This window comes from Leuciscus leuciscus (assembly GCF_965113295.1).
Source record: "Leuciscus leuciscus genome assembly, chromosome: 21".
Classification (NCBI taxonomy): Eukaryota; Metazoa; Chordata; class Actinopteri; order Cypriniformes; family Leuciscidae; genus Leuciscus; species Leuciscus leuciscus.
In genome coordinates, this window is record NC_138745.1 from 25,974,239 (window position 1) to 25,989,253 (window position 15,015).

Sequence of the window (15,015 nt, forward strand, 5' to 3'; positions counted from 1 at the left end):
TTATCAAAAGCAACAGTAAAAGACTTTCGGTCACACTTTTTGATTATCATCCAATGCTCACTATTAACTACCCATTAACTATGATTTTTGAAGTTAGTACTGTTCAATAAATAGTAGTATTGAGTAGGATTAAGAGATGTGGAATTTCATGCAGAATAAGGCATTAATATGTGCTTTATAAGTACTAATAAACAGCCAATATCATAGTAACATGCATGCTTATAAGTATTTAGTTTCAGAATGATCAAGGAATCAATTACATTTTAAAATATATTTTAAAAAAATGAAAACAGTTATTTCAAATTGTAACAATATTTTACAAAAATACAGTTTTACAGCTTTGGTGAGCCTAAAAGACTTATTTCAAAGACAGAAAAAAAACAACCTTTCTGACTCCAAATGGTAGTTTATAAATACATAAAACACATTAACTGCCACAACCAGCATAACAGAACACTTTCAGCAGCTGACTGCCATACTGAAATCATCATCTCACACACACACACATACACACACACACACACACATCTATAGTTGCCACGGTGCACCTTGAAGAGACGTGCGCTGCTTTTGAACAGGACTTTTTTTTTTTTTTTTTTAAGAGAGGCTCTAGGCCAGAAAAGGAAATCCATCTATTTACTGTGACTCTCAAATCTTCAAGCTATATCTTTTCTTAATCTTTATTATTCCTCTGAAGCTCACTGGCCTGGCTGGATGGACGAATTGATGGCAAACGGCATCCACATTGTGATGTTTGCCATCACTAAGGAGGGAGGGAAGCCACTCACAAAGGATACATTAACAGTCCTTCCGTCCAGATGGCTGAATGAGTTCCAGAGGGGAGAGCCAGGAGACACACACACGCACACAGAAAGATAAGATGTGGGAAAGGCCACTAGCCTTAATTTTACTTGAGACGGCATGCTCAAGCACATCTTATCATATTCCTGCAGAGCAGTATGCCACGCTGGGATCAAAGTGCTCATATTTAATGTTGAAGGGCCTGTATGCACAGCACGCCTACAGCCAAGACACGGACAGCGAGAGCTGGAAAGCGGGCTGCAAAATATTTGCAGAGATGTGCATGTTTGACAAGGTGAAAAGGGGAGTCTTTGAACTCTACAGCCTAAGCACTACATGAACTCCAGGTATATGTATAAGCATTAGGGGTTGCACAGATTCATTTAGATCTGCCAGAGTCGACTTGTTGGTTCTGTTTCTACTAATTCTGGATTACAAGCTGTGCAATAGTTGGTGACAACAGGAGCAATCTTCTTCAATCCACACACTGCATCTATTGAAGCAGACTTTCCAATTGATTTTTAATTAAAACGTATCAATGATACTAATACGCATCAATTATACTACAAATATACATACACTATATATATATATATATATATATATATATATATATATATATATATATATATATATATACTGTATGTATATATTCAAACGATTGATAGGAAAATGTTTAGAACGATAGATAAAATGACAGAACAATAGATTGATAGATAGAACGACAGAACGATATACAGTATGTATCGTCCTATCTATCTATCTATCTATCTTATTGTTCTGACAGACAGACAGACAGACAGACAGACAGACAGACAGACAGACAGACAGACAGACAGACAGACAGACAGATAGATAGATAGATAGATAGATAGATAGATAGATAGATAGATAGATAGATAGATAGATAGATAGATAGATAGATAGATAGATAGATAGATAGATAGATAGATAGATAGATAGATAGATAGATAGATAGATAGATAGATAGATAGATAGATAGATAGATAGATACAGTAGACAGACAGAGCCTGACAGAAATGACACGACTGAGACATGACTGTTTGCACAGTTGACAATGCAAGCAGCATGAATCTGGCAACAGAGTTGATGCACGCTTTTGTTTCTCACCCGCGTCATCTCAGCTGCGTGGACATTCTCTCTCCTCACACGCTTTCCGTAAACACAGTGTTGGACTTGCCAAAAACAGCTAAGTGCGCTGATGCTGCAAGGGGTATGGTGAGTCAATATCAGAAGGTAAACACTGACCCGTGAATACTCTACTAGCTGGCTACTTTTCTGGGAAATGATTAGTCGTTTACCCTTCAGATACACCAGTGGCCCGCTTAGACTAATCTTAAAAGTGAGTCATCTAAATTTTATCTTTAAGACTGGTCCTAACTTTTTAAAGTCAATTTCATACAGTAGATTGGTCTAATTTACTAGTTGGTCAAACTTGTTCTTCAGACGGAGTTTTAACATAGAGGCTCAGTATATGCAAATGAGACTTGGATGAACTACACGTCCATAGGCACCAACTACACGTCCAAAAAACACATATGGCACTTGCAAAAACCTGAAGGCAGCACAATAAATCTGCCGTCTGAAATTCTTTAGTATGACATCTGTGGCCAACACCACAGGCGAAGGCGAATGCAATGGCAGACGTTTCTGCAGTACACTACACTGCCCGGTAAAGTTTAGCAAGCGTGCCAAATTAACGACGGCTACCAGAAGAACCCCAAAACCATAACACTCCTTTTCTATAAGCATTTCACTTTACTTTTTTCAAAGACGAAGAGACTGGGGAAAATGCAGGCCAAATGTGGAACAAGCAGAGAACAAAAAAGACTGCTCTAAAAAAAGCATAATAACAATACAGTAGAGAATAAATCTGGGAATATTTGGCATACCTGGAAGAACAAATCGTACCCGACACCTGAATTTGTACCTGCGTGTTTTTCGAACAACAAATATTCAGATAAAAGGAACAAACAACATGTCATGCTCGGCAAATGACTGCAAGTAAGGCATCACTCCAAAAATCACTGGCGTCAAAGTGCGTCCTCCCGCATTTTTTCATTTTTTTCTTCATTTTTTTTTTCAACAGGCTATTTTTATGTGCTTTGTTGCATGTTGAGCAGATCAAACACATTCCCTGCGCAGGAGTTCCTTTATGTCTGCCTGTGACAGGTGCTTTAAGAGATGCTTGGTATTGTTGGTGTGTAACTCAACTATCAATGATTTAATATTTCACTTCAAATGGAAAGTGAGAGATGTTGTGGAGAGAAGATCCTCAGCATAGCATCCTATTTTATAATTCATACTGTTGCCTGACAGGTTGAGAAGCTCTTCGTGTATCTCGAGTCAACGAGTCCCTGAGATTCCATCGCATTTCTCCCTCTCATTATTCAGGAGATGTGCAAAGTTTGTTTTGGGGAGGAACGCAGCGCGTCAGGGTCACGGATCGTTACTGGGAAACATAAGGGAATGAGGAAGGGAGATAAACATGGAAGATGGGATGGGAGATTAAAGGAGGGCCAGAGTTTGGGGTGAGCAAAACACTGAGATTGGAGTCATTTACATTATCCCTTCGAAGCTTTTACCATGCCAGGATTACACCAATGAGACATATATATCTTCATATATCCACAGAACACAAATGCCTCCCTACATACACACATACACACTCACAAACATACACACTCACAGCTCTTTTTCCAAACAATGTGTTTCATGTAACAATAATAACCATTTTCTAATTATAATGTTTACAGTCTCAATTTCTGATGCATTCAGAATCCATTTCATTTTCACCTGCTAAGAAAAGAAAATGTTTTTAGCACTCATGGTCTGTAGGCTGCATTTAAAATCATTCTTCAAGCTTATTCCAATTAGGCCTATTCATAAATTAACGCTCAGTGTTGCAGACATTTTTTTTTATTTTTTTTTTTTATTTTTTTTTTATAAAACTGACAAACAGGGAAAAATATTCTAATTTATTTTTAAAAAGTCTAAAAACATTTGATGAGAATGTTCCTTGTGCCCTTTTGGATTTAGGCCGAAGTCAGAAATCATGTGTAATTTCTTTTAAGCAAGGCTTTTGAGGTTTCCAGTGCAGAATAACTGGGGGAAAAAAAGGCATAAAGAGCAGATGAGCCCATTTACAAAGCAATATTCAAGGCCGTCACAGATGGTGTGAAATTGAGGATGACTCTAGAGGTTAACATGCAGGTCCAATGAGGGGCTCACAAAAATTACAATAGAATTGATGTAAGATCCATTACAATTAATACAATGCATTTCACATCAAAACAAAAAGATTATTCTTTTAGAAGAAATGTGTCTTTTTCAAACAAATCGGTAACTGACAAGTAAAGTTACCCACTTCTCCAGATGCTTATACAAGATAGTTATAAAAGACAACAAATGTGCCACTTCTCCAGATGCTTTAAAGCTTTTTGCTTTAACAGACAAATACACAAGTTTACTAAAAAAGAGCAATTTATTCCACTACTGTGTCAGCAGATCATTTACAAATTTATCAAACTAAGGTCAGAATGCAGCATTCTGAACCTGTCAAAATGAACAAATAAATCTTTACTGAAATCTTTTGATTTATGATGGCCCTTTGAGAACTTTAATTTATATTATTCAGCTAAAATAGAGCAGAGCTAAATCAGATAAATTGTGAAAGTGAAAATACAGGGACTAAATCAAAGAACGCAAGACCACAAAATAACATTTAGAATTCAAATAAAGTAAAATTTACAATAAATGAATATTAAAATGATTTGTATTTGTCATCATCAAAATGTAAACTCTACTATAACTCAGCTTTACATACATATACATAGAGTATATAAATAAATACAATTATTTTTAATTATACATTACTGTATGTATATGTTTTGAAACAATTGATAGAACAATTGATAGAATGACAGAACAATATAGATACAGTAGTATATATAGACATGTATATATAAATCTTTTTAATAATGTGAAATAATTATTTCATAATTTTTTCAATAAATTTCTCCATTCCAGGTGGATGAGGCAGATAGGCCTGTAAAACAGCACCTGCTCTCCCCACAGCCCGGTGTTGCCAACTCTAGCTAGAGAGAAGTGTCAAAATGGAGTCTCCATCAACAAATACATACAGTACCATTATTCTCTAAGTACTTCAGCCTCTTATAAGCATTCCAATGTACCAGCTGCAGAAAAGCCCAAATGTCACTTCCATCTATGCTTATCTATCCATTCAGAGGTGAACTGATAACTTGCGTAATTCGATACAGAGGATATGCAATAACTGAACTGTAATCCCCTTTACTCTGCCACAGCAGTATGCAATAATGTCATGTCATATCTTGTTATACAACAAGACGTGAGTTTCAGCCTATGAACGAATGGGTAGGTGGTGGGAAAGGCAATAAGAGACCAAAGAATAAGAGGTATTTTTTCTTACACAAAGCTATATTGTGGCTTCAGACGACTTTGTATAAAGCACTAAAAGTCAAATGGACCACTTTATGGTGCTTATTTGAAGCTTGAAAGCAACCAGGACCATATTAAATATTGGTTTGGAAAAGGGGCATTGCTTTTTTACTGGGGCTCTTCAATAAATCAAGTAGTGTTTTATTATCAGCTGTCAGAACTGGCGATGACAGATTTGCAAGTGAATCACTATTGGTCTAACTGGTCTGAAAAAAAGTCTGAAATTGTTTGCGATTCAGTTTGATTCATTTGGACAGTTCACTGAGGCATTGAATCATTTGCTGCCATTTCTCACACTGAAATAGTAATGGGATACTTAAAAACTGGATGAGGTTTATATGTACAATTCAGTGCAGTACACAAAAAAACTTTCAGCGATGAAGCAGCTCTTTATTGTGTGTAGCTTGTGAACCACTCTTTACTCCAGGCAATGACAAGTTACCCATATATCCATAACAGCATAAAAAATATTTAATTTTTTTTGGATGGGGGGCCTGTGCCCCAGTACTGATAAAAGGCTAGAGACCCTTCTGGTTTGGCCACCAAACCAGCCTTGACCAACATAGAAAACAGAAGTCTTTTCAGTAGGGAAGTGTGCCATTACCAATACTTTTTAATACTTTTTCAGTAAACGGGTACAAGCAGGTTGTGGCATCACGTGTTTGTCCATAAAACGCTCTATTATATCAGTGTGGTGTTGAAAGACTACGTTGTGGTGGAAAAAAAAAACATGCATACATGACTCCGGCCATCCCCAGCACTTTTAAAAAAAGATGCCATTAATTATTTACACTTCCTGCCACATGCGTTCAACATGTTTCTCTTTCTGTGCATTAATATTTCATCCAACTCCACGACAAACTCTTGGCTTCCTAGCGGACATTTTGTCCACATAAATCACACAGTGACATTATAGAAGCCTAAGATGGCCTTCACTGCCACTTACCACAAGTACACATAGGGGCGCATTAATCTCGCCCTCTCTCCAGACAGAGGAGAGAGCCCGGCTCTCACGGCACACTTAAATGTCACTAACAAACAAGGCCGCTCCGGAGAGGACTGTCTGTAAGTGCACAGTTACACAAAGACCATGAGGACAACTTGGAAGTCCGGTGAAAATGTCACGTCATTTCTCGAAGATAAAGTCAGCTAATCTGCAAGATAACAGCGACTGAGTATGGTACTTCATTTTAGAACGGCCTGGGAAACATCAGGTGGAGTGAGAAGTTCTCCCTCAAGGTTCGTCTCTCACTCTCTGAGCCTCTAAGGTTGTGATTGGTAGTCGGGCATCACGTGGCTATCCTGTTGCTGGTATCTGGGGAGAGCAGTGTGGTAGCAGCAGCTGGAACTACGCTCCTCTTGGCCAGGGCAAAAGTCTCGCTGACCTCCCATAAGGCGGCGCTAAATGGATTTCTGTCTTTAATCCCAGTGTATGATTATATGGTACACCTTTCCCCACAGGAGCCGCAGGGGTTGCGGTGTGCGCCGTACTTGAATGCATGCTATGTGTTAGCACGTCACAAATATTAATCACACGTCAGAGTTTTTTTCTTCCTCGAGCCCTCTATTTTAGCAGCTAGAATGTGATTTACTGGCTATATTTTTCCCCAGGCTTTAGCCTGACATGTTCTCAGTGTCTCCCTCTGATGCCGCTGCACTTTCATACCTGACAAAATCCGCTCAACCACGCCGGCTTCTGACTGTGCCGCGGAAGGTGTGCGTGGAATCACAATGATGTGTCAGTGAAGAAGCATCCCCGCCCCCCAAAGGCAGATAGCCAGCTGCATTTAGAGTGCCAGCCGCCCACTCCCTCCTTACACAGGAAGTAATGAGGCTTGGCCCCTGAGCCAAATCAGCCCCAAACATAGATAGGACACAGAGACAAACATAACACATACAGGAAACTCAGGCATGAGGACAAGGAGGGAGAGGGAAAAGGAAATCAGGAAGAAAAGGAGGGGGAGAGAATAAAGGATAATATTAGAGTTGGAAATGTAAAGGCGGAGGACTATGTGCATCAGGGTGAATGAAATGGAGTCGGAAGGCAGGGAAGAAGATGAGCGGCTCAGGTTTCAGTGCTGCAGCTAATGGACGGCTGCATGCCATCCTTCAGAACAATGGGATAATGATACAGATATGAATGAGAGATGCACTCTCATTGGGCCGATTTTAAAACGATGTTAGTGTATCGCTTATTCAATTGGGCTCCTATGGAATATACAACATACTCTCTGTCTCCCGGTGCATTACCATACAAGTCCCACCAAAACATGAGATCATTTTGCAATCGTAAAGATGAATGCGTTCGCTCATGGCCGCTACCAGTGCATTTCATCATGTTCCTTCTCAGATAATCATCAGAGAGAAAGTCCAAGCAAGGGCGGAACAGGCTTGTATTATATATTATACAGTGATGCATTACCCGAAACAATATTGCACATTCAAAATCCAACTTACAGTCCACTACTCTTTTTCTAGTTGCCAATTCTATTCATAAAACAGCTTGGCCCAACAATAACACCTCCCTTACTTGATCCAGATGTATTCCAAGAACCAAATCTGTTCTCCAACCATCTCATATTTCACAATATAAAGAAATTGCACATGCTTTCAGAACGATGTGCACAATTCAATATGTCATATAGGCCCAGGCTTTCTGTCCACTGTTGTTTTTAATGATTTAGCCCAGTTAATCAAAGGCTTTTCACCTCACCACATTAGTGCCTTGGAGTATTTAGTCTTCATAACATACCAAAACCATTTTTTTTTTTTCTTAGATTGATGCAATTCCACGCAAGTCATCCTTTAGGGCGGAAAATATGGAAATTCGTTTCCAAAAATTAAGCAAAAATTGCATCCCTGAGTAATGGAAGCTGATAATACATCTCTCATCACAGGTACACATAAGAGAATTGACATGTATAATTTTTGGTGAGCATAAGAGAATTGTTCCTATCCCCAAACTAATAATTTAGTTGTTGTAGTTGAAATTTTAATATTTGCATTTTGGGGTCAGGATCCACCGTTTGAGAAACACTGCTTTATGGGTATACTCATAAAACCATAAAACTTTCTCACAGGTCCTGTGAATTTTAGCAATGACCCTGGCACAGACAATGTACACGTATTAATAAAAGAAAAAGACAGCCATGTGATCTGCAAGAACCATGGCCGAAAGCATGATTTCTTGTCCTTCTCTGGCCCCAGACTAGAGTCAGGGCCCTCTTTTGCCCCTCACCCCTTCCTTATCTGTATTCGCACCAGGGCACTTTTAGCTCAAGAGAAAATTCACTGCACTGTGAAAGAGAGAATGTGTGGTATTAAATTATACATAAGCTTATCTTTATACAAGCAGTTTGCCATGTTCTCACTGTTGACTAGGGTGTTGAATTTAGTTCCATAACTTAGTTATGTACTTTATATACATACAGTATACACGGCTTAAAATGAACACTTACCAAGCGCCAAATGCGATTAAAAATCGGTGTTGTGGAGTTTATTAAACGGTGTCAGTCGCCAGTTGGTCAGTAACTTTTTTTTTTTTTTTTATTCTAACAATGCAATGTTGTGACAACAAGAACGTGAAAAACGTGAATGACTCTTTGTACGGTTGACAGGTCAGTGCTTCATCATCTCAGCGTTTCCAATGCAAATACTAAAGCGCTGTAACACGCGAATGGGAATTTGTTACTCACGTGCTGTGTGGGAAATGTAACATCCGAAGCCCACGGTCTCTCGGGCAGTGCGCGAAGTTGAGCTCTCTTTCATACCTTCCCGCGCTTCATTAGAACAAATTCACTCAAAATGATGTAACAAAAAACGCCTGTATCGGCGAGTATCCTAGTAAACATAGTCGGTTAAGTGAAGGCAAACACAAAATGCATGATCGGTCTTAAAGTAACAGCTTTCTAATAATCCTGCTACTGTCTGCGTTTTTAATGTTAACCAAACAACAAAGAAATGTTTTGTCTTTAAAAAATGTTGGCTATAAAATTTATATGGAATTCATATTATATATATTGGAATAGAGGAATGTGAGTTTTCATTGGTATTTAAAATCATAACTGCCTGTTTTTTTTGTTTTTTTTTTTTTGTTTTTTTTTTTTTCATGGCTGGTAAAAAATATTGCGCAGGTGAGGAAAAAATAAAAATTAGGCCCTGTATGTATACACTGCATATGAAAATGTCACCCAGGGGCATAAAGATGAGATCTTGATTTGTTTTCCTTATAAAAATACATAAACAAGGGTCACTGCTTGGATTTGAATATGCTATAAAACTCTCCACGATCTCCAAGATATTATTATCGAGGAAGAAGCGGGACCAGTAATGTGAAATGTCATTTAAGTTACCTCTGTAATTGTCTATTCATTGTAAGGGGCTGTTTAAGGTCCCAAGACTGGATGATATTCAAACTCCACACTGGCTAATTGGTGCTGACATACAAAATTGATGGCCTGCTTTTAACACCTTGCTTTATAAATAAACAACATCACAGATTTGATTACAGAAGTACATCAAATTAGCATGCAGACTAATGCTAATTCCCCATTCCCCAAAAAAAACGAATATTTTTCAGTCGTTTAACACAAGCCTGTATTTTATATGGATAGCACATTCTTTCAGTATTCATGAATGAATTGAGCAGTGTTTGAGAGTAACTAAGTCAAACTCACTTTCGGCTTCTTTTAAATTAGTGTAGCTTTTCCAGTAACAAGCTACTTTTACCAATGAGTATCGTGTAGTGTGACTAAACACAAAACAATCAAACATGCTCCCGCCTGATATGCATCTCTCATTATGTAGCATTGCACAGCCAGGATCATTTTAGTAAACTAGTTTGTTGAGGATTCATGTAAATGAACAGACTGAAGAAGAAAAAACCTCAACAGTGTGAATCCCAACACTGCATTTTAGATTTCCATTTATTTAATTAAATTCTGCCGTTCATTACTTTGTTTCTGCTTCAATTCTATAAATTAGGTAAGCTGTATCTAGCAATTTGTATAAAATAATTTTATTCAGCAATGAAGCATTAAATTGATTCAAATAATTGTTTCTTGAGCACAAAATGAGCACATTGTAATGATTTCTAAAAGGATATTGTGACATTGTAGACTGGTTTGCCATCATGGGAATACATTTAAAATATATTTAAAATTGCAATAATATTTTCCAATATTATAGTTTTACTGTTCTGTTAGTATAAGTATAGTAGGCCTAATTGACATTGCTCATTCATAAAAAAATAAAATAAAATAAAAACTGCTAGAGATAGAATGAATAAGAAGTAGCGTGTAGCCTAACAGCTATAATATAAAAAAAGCAAGCCTAACACTGTTACTGACGGTATTATCATACAGATGTGAAAGCACATACATGGAGTCATACAGACACAGATTACAATGTAAATACTATTTCCCATGTGCAGCGGTCTCATATCTCTCTTCTTCAGTTCTCTCTAGTGTGTGTGTGCGTGCACACTCCCTGCGTGAGTGTCTTAGTGTGTATCCAGTGCCTCAAGTCTACCTACCAAACCTACTGCAGTACTCATATCTTTACTTATCTAAATGGAATCTCCACCCTAAGACCTGATCTCCACTGACAGGACGAGAGCAGCCAGAACCCTCTCCAGCACTCTTCCCCTTTGCCTTCTATCTGTCTCTCCTCCTCTCACCTTGAGCATCTGCTTTAGATCAGGCAAATTTCTCTCTAACAATAGACAGCTTCAAATGGGCGAACATGCTTATGCTGTTGGTAAAAAAAAAAAAAAAAAAGGAAGCTCCAACACAGTCATTATTCTTGATATGAAACAAACAGAGCAAGTGGGCAGACCTTAGTCCACCTGATATAGAGAGGATAAAGACAGATGAAAAACAGGGCTATCTCATTGACATGCAGAACTAATGAAATCACCAACAAGCACAAACACTATTAGACTGCTTGACTGCCTCTTTTGTAATGCCGAGAAGAGAGCTGGAATATGTATATTGATGCACATGAAGTTGGGAAGGGATATTAGAGGAAAGCAAAATAATGAGACCTGAAAAAAGGAGTTTCATAAAATCATGTTATCACAGACAGTGGGGCAAGCTCACGCACACAAGCATATTAACACATCCACATCCATGCATTTACACAATCTAAATATTTAGAAGATTGCACTTACGCGTCCTAAAGCGATGGTGTGGGCGAGTAGGCTTGGTAGAAGGGCCCTTGGAGGAGCGTCCATGGTTCCAGCGTTGACCGGGCTTGGAGGGGGAAGCAAGGGTGGAGGTGGGTTGGGCCGCTTGGGTGGAGGTTGTGCTCGGCGTCATCGTAGTTGTTGTCGTGCTCGAGGTGGTTGTACTCGGTGGCCCAGCCCGTGAAGAAGGCGATGCGTTTCTGCTCCCACCCTCCCCATTGGGTTTTCGGACCGTGGTGCTGCGCGGGGTGACCTCCTTTGCTCCCGGTTGGACAGGATTGGTGGCCCGGGTGGCGGTGGTGGTGTTGGTCACTCGCGTTACTACTCGGTTATGCAGGTGTGGAGCTCTGTTCCCCGACCCTCCCCCTAACGCCCCGCCTCCACTGCTGCTACTGCTACTGGCCGTGTGGTTTGAGGACTGCCCAATTCGAGTCCTTTGAACTGTACCTGTACCCTCAGCTGCTCGGGTCGCTGAACCCGGAGCCACTGAGGGTGTAGAGGAAGTGGTAGACGTGGAGCCATCAGAGCCCTTTGGCAGGGCACTGGGTTTAGATAGGAAAATGGGGTCCTGTCCGATACGATTTGCGTCCACCAGGTCAGTCGGGACATAATCCTGCACTGAGCCCACCACAATCCATTTTAGAAGCATCAGGCTAAGGCCCAGGCCCACAAAGCCCATCAGCAGGGGCACAACACAAAGCCAGGTCTGCTGGCGGGGCCACACGGCACAGGGGCCACAGCGGAGGGGCCCTGGGGCCCGGGGAGAGGCTTGTTCACCCCCGGGCTCTTCCAGGGTCATGGTCTCCATGGTGGCCCCTAGTGCTGTTCTCTCACTCATGCTTCTGGGGTTCAGGGCCCAGCCAGGAAGTAGTGCAAGCAGCGGAGGGGGCTAGGGAGGGAGCCAAAACTGGGCATCTCATTAATATTCATTTAACACTCTTCCACAGCTACAGAAGCATGCAATACTGACTACTCACATGAATAGAACAGCAAACATCAGCCTATACATATACACGAACAGATAAATATATAAATTCTATACAATACAGTAAACAAACCTTAAAACCCAAAGACACCAATAGTCACGTACACACGCACACATACACACACTCAATAAGGAACAGGACTGGGTTTGGGAGAAGAGTGGGTTTCGGGAACAAGCCTCTGTTTAGTTCAGCTTCCCGTAGAACCGAAGATAATTCCCAAGACGCTCCATATATAGCGATGAAAAAAAATAGAACAAAATTAAGTTTTGCGGATCCGTCTGTGTTCTGCCCGTAGTCAAATTTTCCTTGTAAATCCGTGAGTGTTTGAGCGAGGGCAGCTCCCTGCTGCAGATCTTTTCTCACAGCTGCATTAACGCATCGGTCGTCGCGGCTGGCGCAGCCCTGCCTCTGTATGTGTGTGTGAGTGTCTGTGTGTGTGGAGAAGCTCAGGTAGCGGCAGAAGCACAGCTCCACTCAAGGGACAGCTCTGCGTCTCTCTCTCCCCCGACACGGCACTTCGTCTCTGGCTACGCAGCTTGGATCTTCTCTCTAGTCTCTACAGCGGTGCATCAGTGGACACAGGCAGCCGGTAATCCACCCCACAGGAGAGAACAGCGCAGCGCAGGAGAAGGATGTACTGTGATCAGGCAGAGACAGCTGCTAGGGTTAAATCCATGAGATCTTTTTCCCAATCCCTGCCCTTAGTTCTCCTGTTCTGTCAGTGCACATCCGAGCCTCTGCCCTGCATCCGTCATTGCACCAGAATTCTAAGGCAGTCCTGTCTCTGAGCTTGCTACATTCCCACACTGAAAGACTCAGACCTTGGCAGAAACACAGGCACACAGAGTGTGAGAGAAGCAAGCAGAGGGAGAGAGAGAGCGGAAACGAGAGAGGGGAGAGAGAGAGAGAGAAAGAGAGAGAGAGAGCAAGCGATAGAATGTGTGGCGGAGAGAAAGCAGAAAAGGTGGGAGAGTGAGTGGGTGAGCATGAGACTGTGAGAGAGTGAGATAGAGAAGGGAGGGGGGAAAGGAGAGAGATCGCTGCACTGAAAACTGATGCGGCTGCTTTTCTTAGAGGCTGCAGTGTGTGTGTCTGCATGTGTGTTTTCTGGTGTGTGTGTCTCGGGGGGAGGGGGGGGGGGGGGGGGGGGCGTGAATGATGCTAGTTATAAATTTCTTGAGCAGCCACACTTTTCCCTTCCTGGCCCTTCCTTCTTTGTTGACTGTCCTGATTGACAAATATGAACTGCTCAGTGACTATACTTGAGCTTATTTGTGACCAGACATGGAAGAGCAAGGAGGTTTTGAAGAAAAATAATGAAGAATGTAAAGACGTAAAGGAAAGAAGATGAAAGAAGGAAGGAAGGAAGGAAGGAAGGAAGGAAGGAAGGAAGGAAGGAAGGAAGGAAGGAAGGAAGGAAGGAAGGAAGGAAGGAAGGAAGGATGGAAGGAAGGAAGGAAGGAAGGATGAATTAAGGAAGGAAGTGAAGAAAGAATGAATTAAGGAAGGAAGGAAGTGAAGAAGGAAGGTGGAATTTAGGAAGGAAGGAAAAGAGGGGAGGAAGTGAGGAACGGGAAAGAAAATAAAAAAGTAAGGAGAACAGATCAAGGGAAGAAAAGGGCAAAGGGAAGAAAGAAAGAATTGCTATGGTATTAAATCCTGCAGTAGTTGAAGAGAAAGAGCAGCACATGTAAAGTAGTTCAAATCCCCCACAGACGCCCGTCTCACAGACACACCCCTGAGTGCCTGAGGGACTGCATAAGGAGAGGCTTCTGGAAGACAGATAGGGGCATACAGAGCAGTCTGTCAGAGTATGAAGACTTGATTTGAAAGTCTCGAACCAGGACACTCAGGGGGTAAAGACTGATGTTTTTGTGGGAGGAGACTACCCAGCCTGAAACAATGATAGGAATAACATTATTCAACATCCAGTCACTTTCAATCTATTTCCACTCTGCAGCAAAGTTTACCAAATAGGACAACATACCAAAAGGACAAGCTCCGCTCCTGGTCCCTCCCTCTAGTTTTATTTAGTTTCCTCGATATCTCAACAAAATCAAATGCAAATAAGATTTATTTAAATTTTTATTTTTTATTTTTTATATTTTTTATATTTACATGTAAATCTTAAGTTAAAGGGGCACTTCACCAGTGGCAAAAAGGGCTTTCAATAAAACTTGGATGCCTATGCAGTAGAAAGGTTAAATTTTTTTGAAATCGGTGCAACCTAACTAGCTGTTATCTTCCCTTTTACAAAATAGGTAGGAAAACTTCAACAAACATAATGTACTGGGCATGTTGTCGTCCAAGGCCACTTCCACCAGAATACTATGAATATGCTTGACCAGAGTCAAATAGCGCCTTGCTTGATAGGAAAAACGTCTAAGCAAACTTTTGTTTATAATGATGTGCAAGAATTCAAAGAGTGGGAGTGAGTAATTTTTGGATTCCAGTAAGGATCCAGTGCATTGTAGGCAGTGGCCAAAGGCTCCATAGAATCATAAATATGGAGAGAACACCGCAATGGAAAATCTGAAAAACTTC

At 40.7% G+C, this 15,015-nt stretch overlaps 1 protein-coding gene across 3 annotated transcripts in view; it reads right to left on the reverse strand.

The window, feature by feature from the left end:
- The window catches only part of nrg3b (neuregulin 3b), a 141,031-nt gene extending 127,508 nt beyond the window's left edge, over positions 1 to 13,523 (reverse strand). For all 3 annotated transcript variants that reach the window (XM_082152940.1, XM_082152939.1, XM_082152938.1), the window contains exon 1: positions 11,471 to 13,523. In XM_082152940.1, coding sequence (XP_082009066.1) covers positions 11,471 to 12,323 — 853 coding nt within the window. In that variant the 5' untranslated portion in view covers positions 12,324 to 13,523. The remainder of the gene's footprint in view (positions 1 to 11,470) is intronic.
- Positions 13,524 to 15,015: the final 1,492 nt, after the last annotated feature.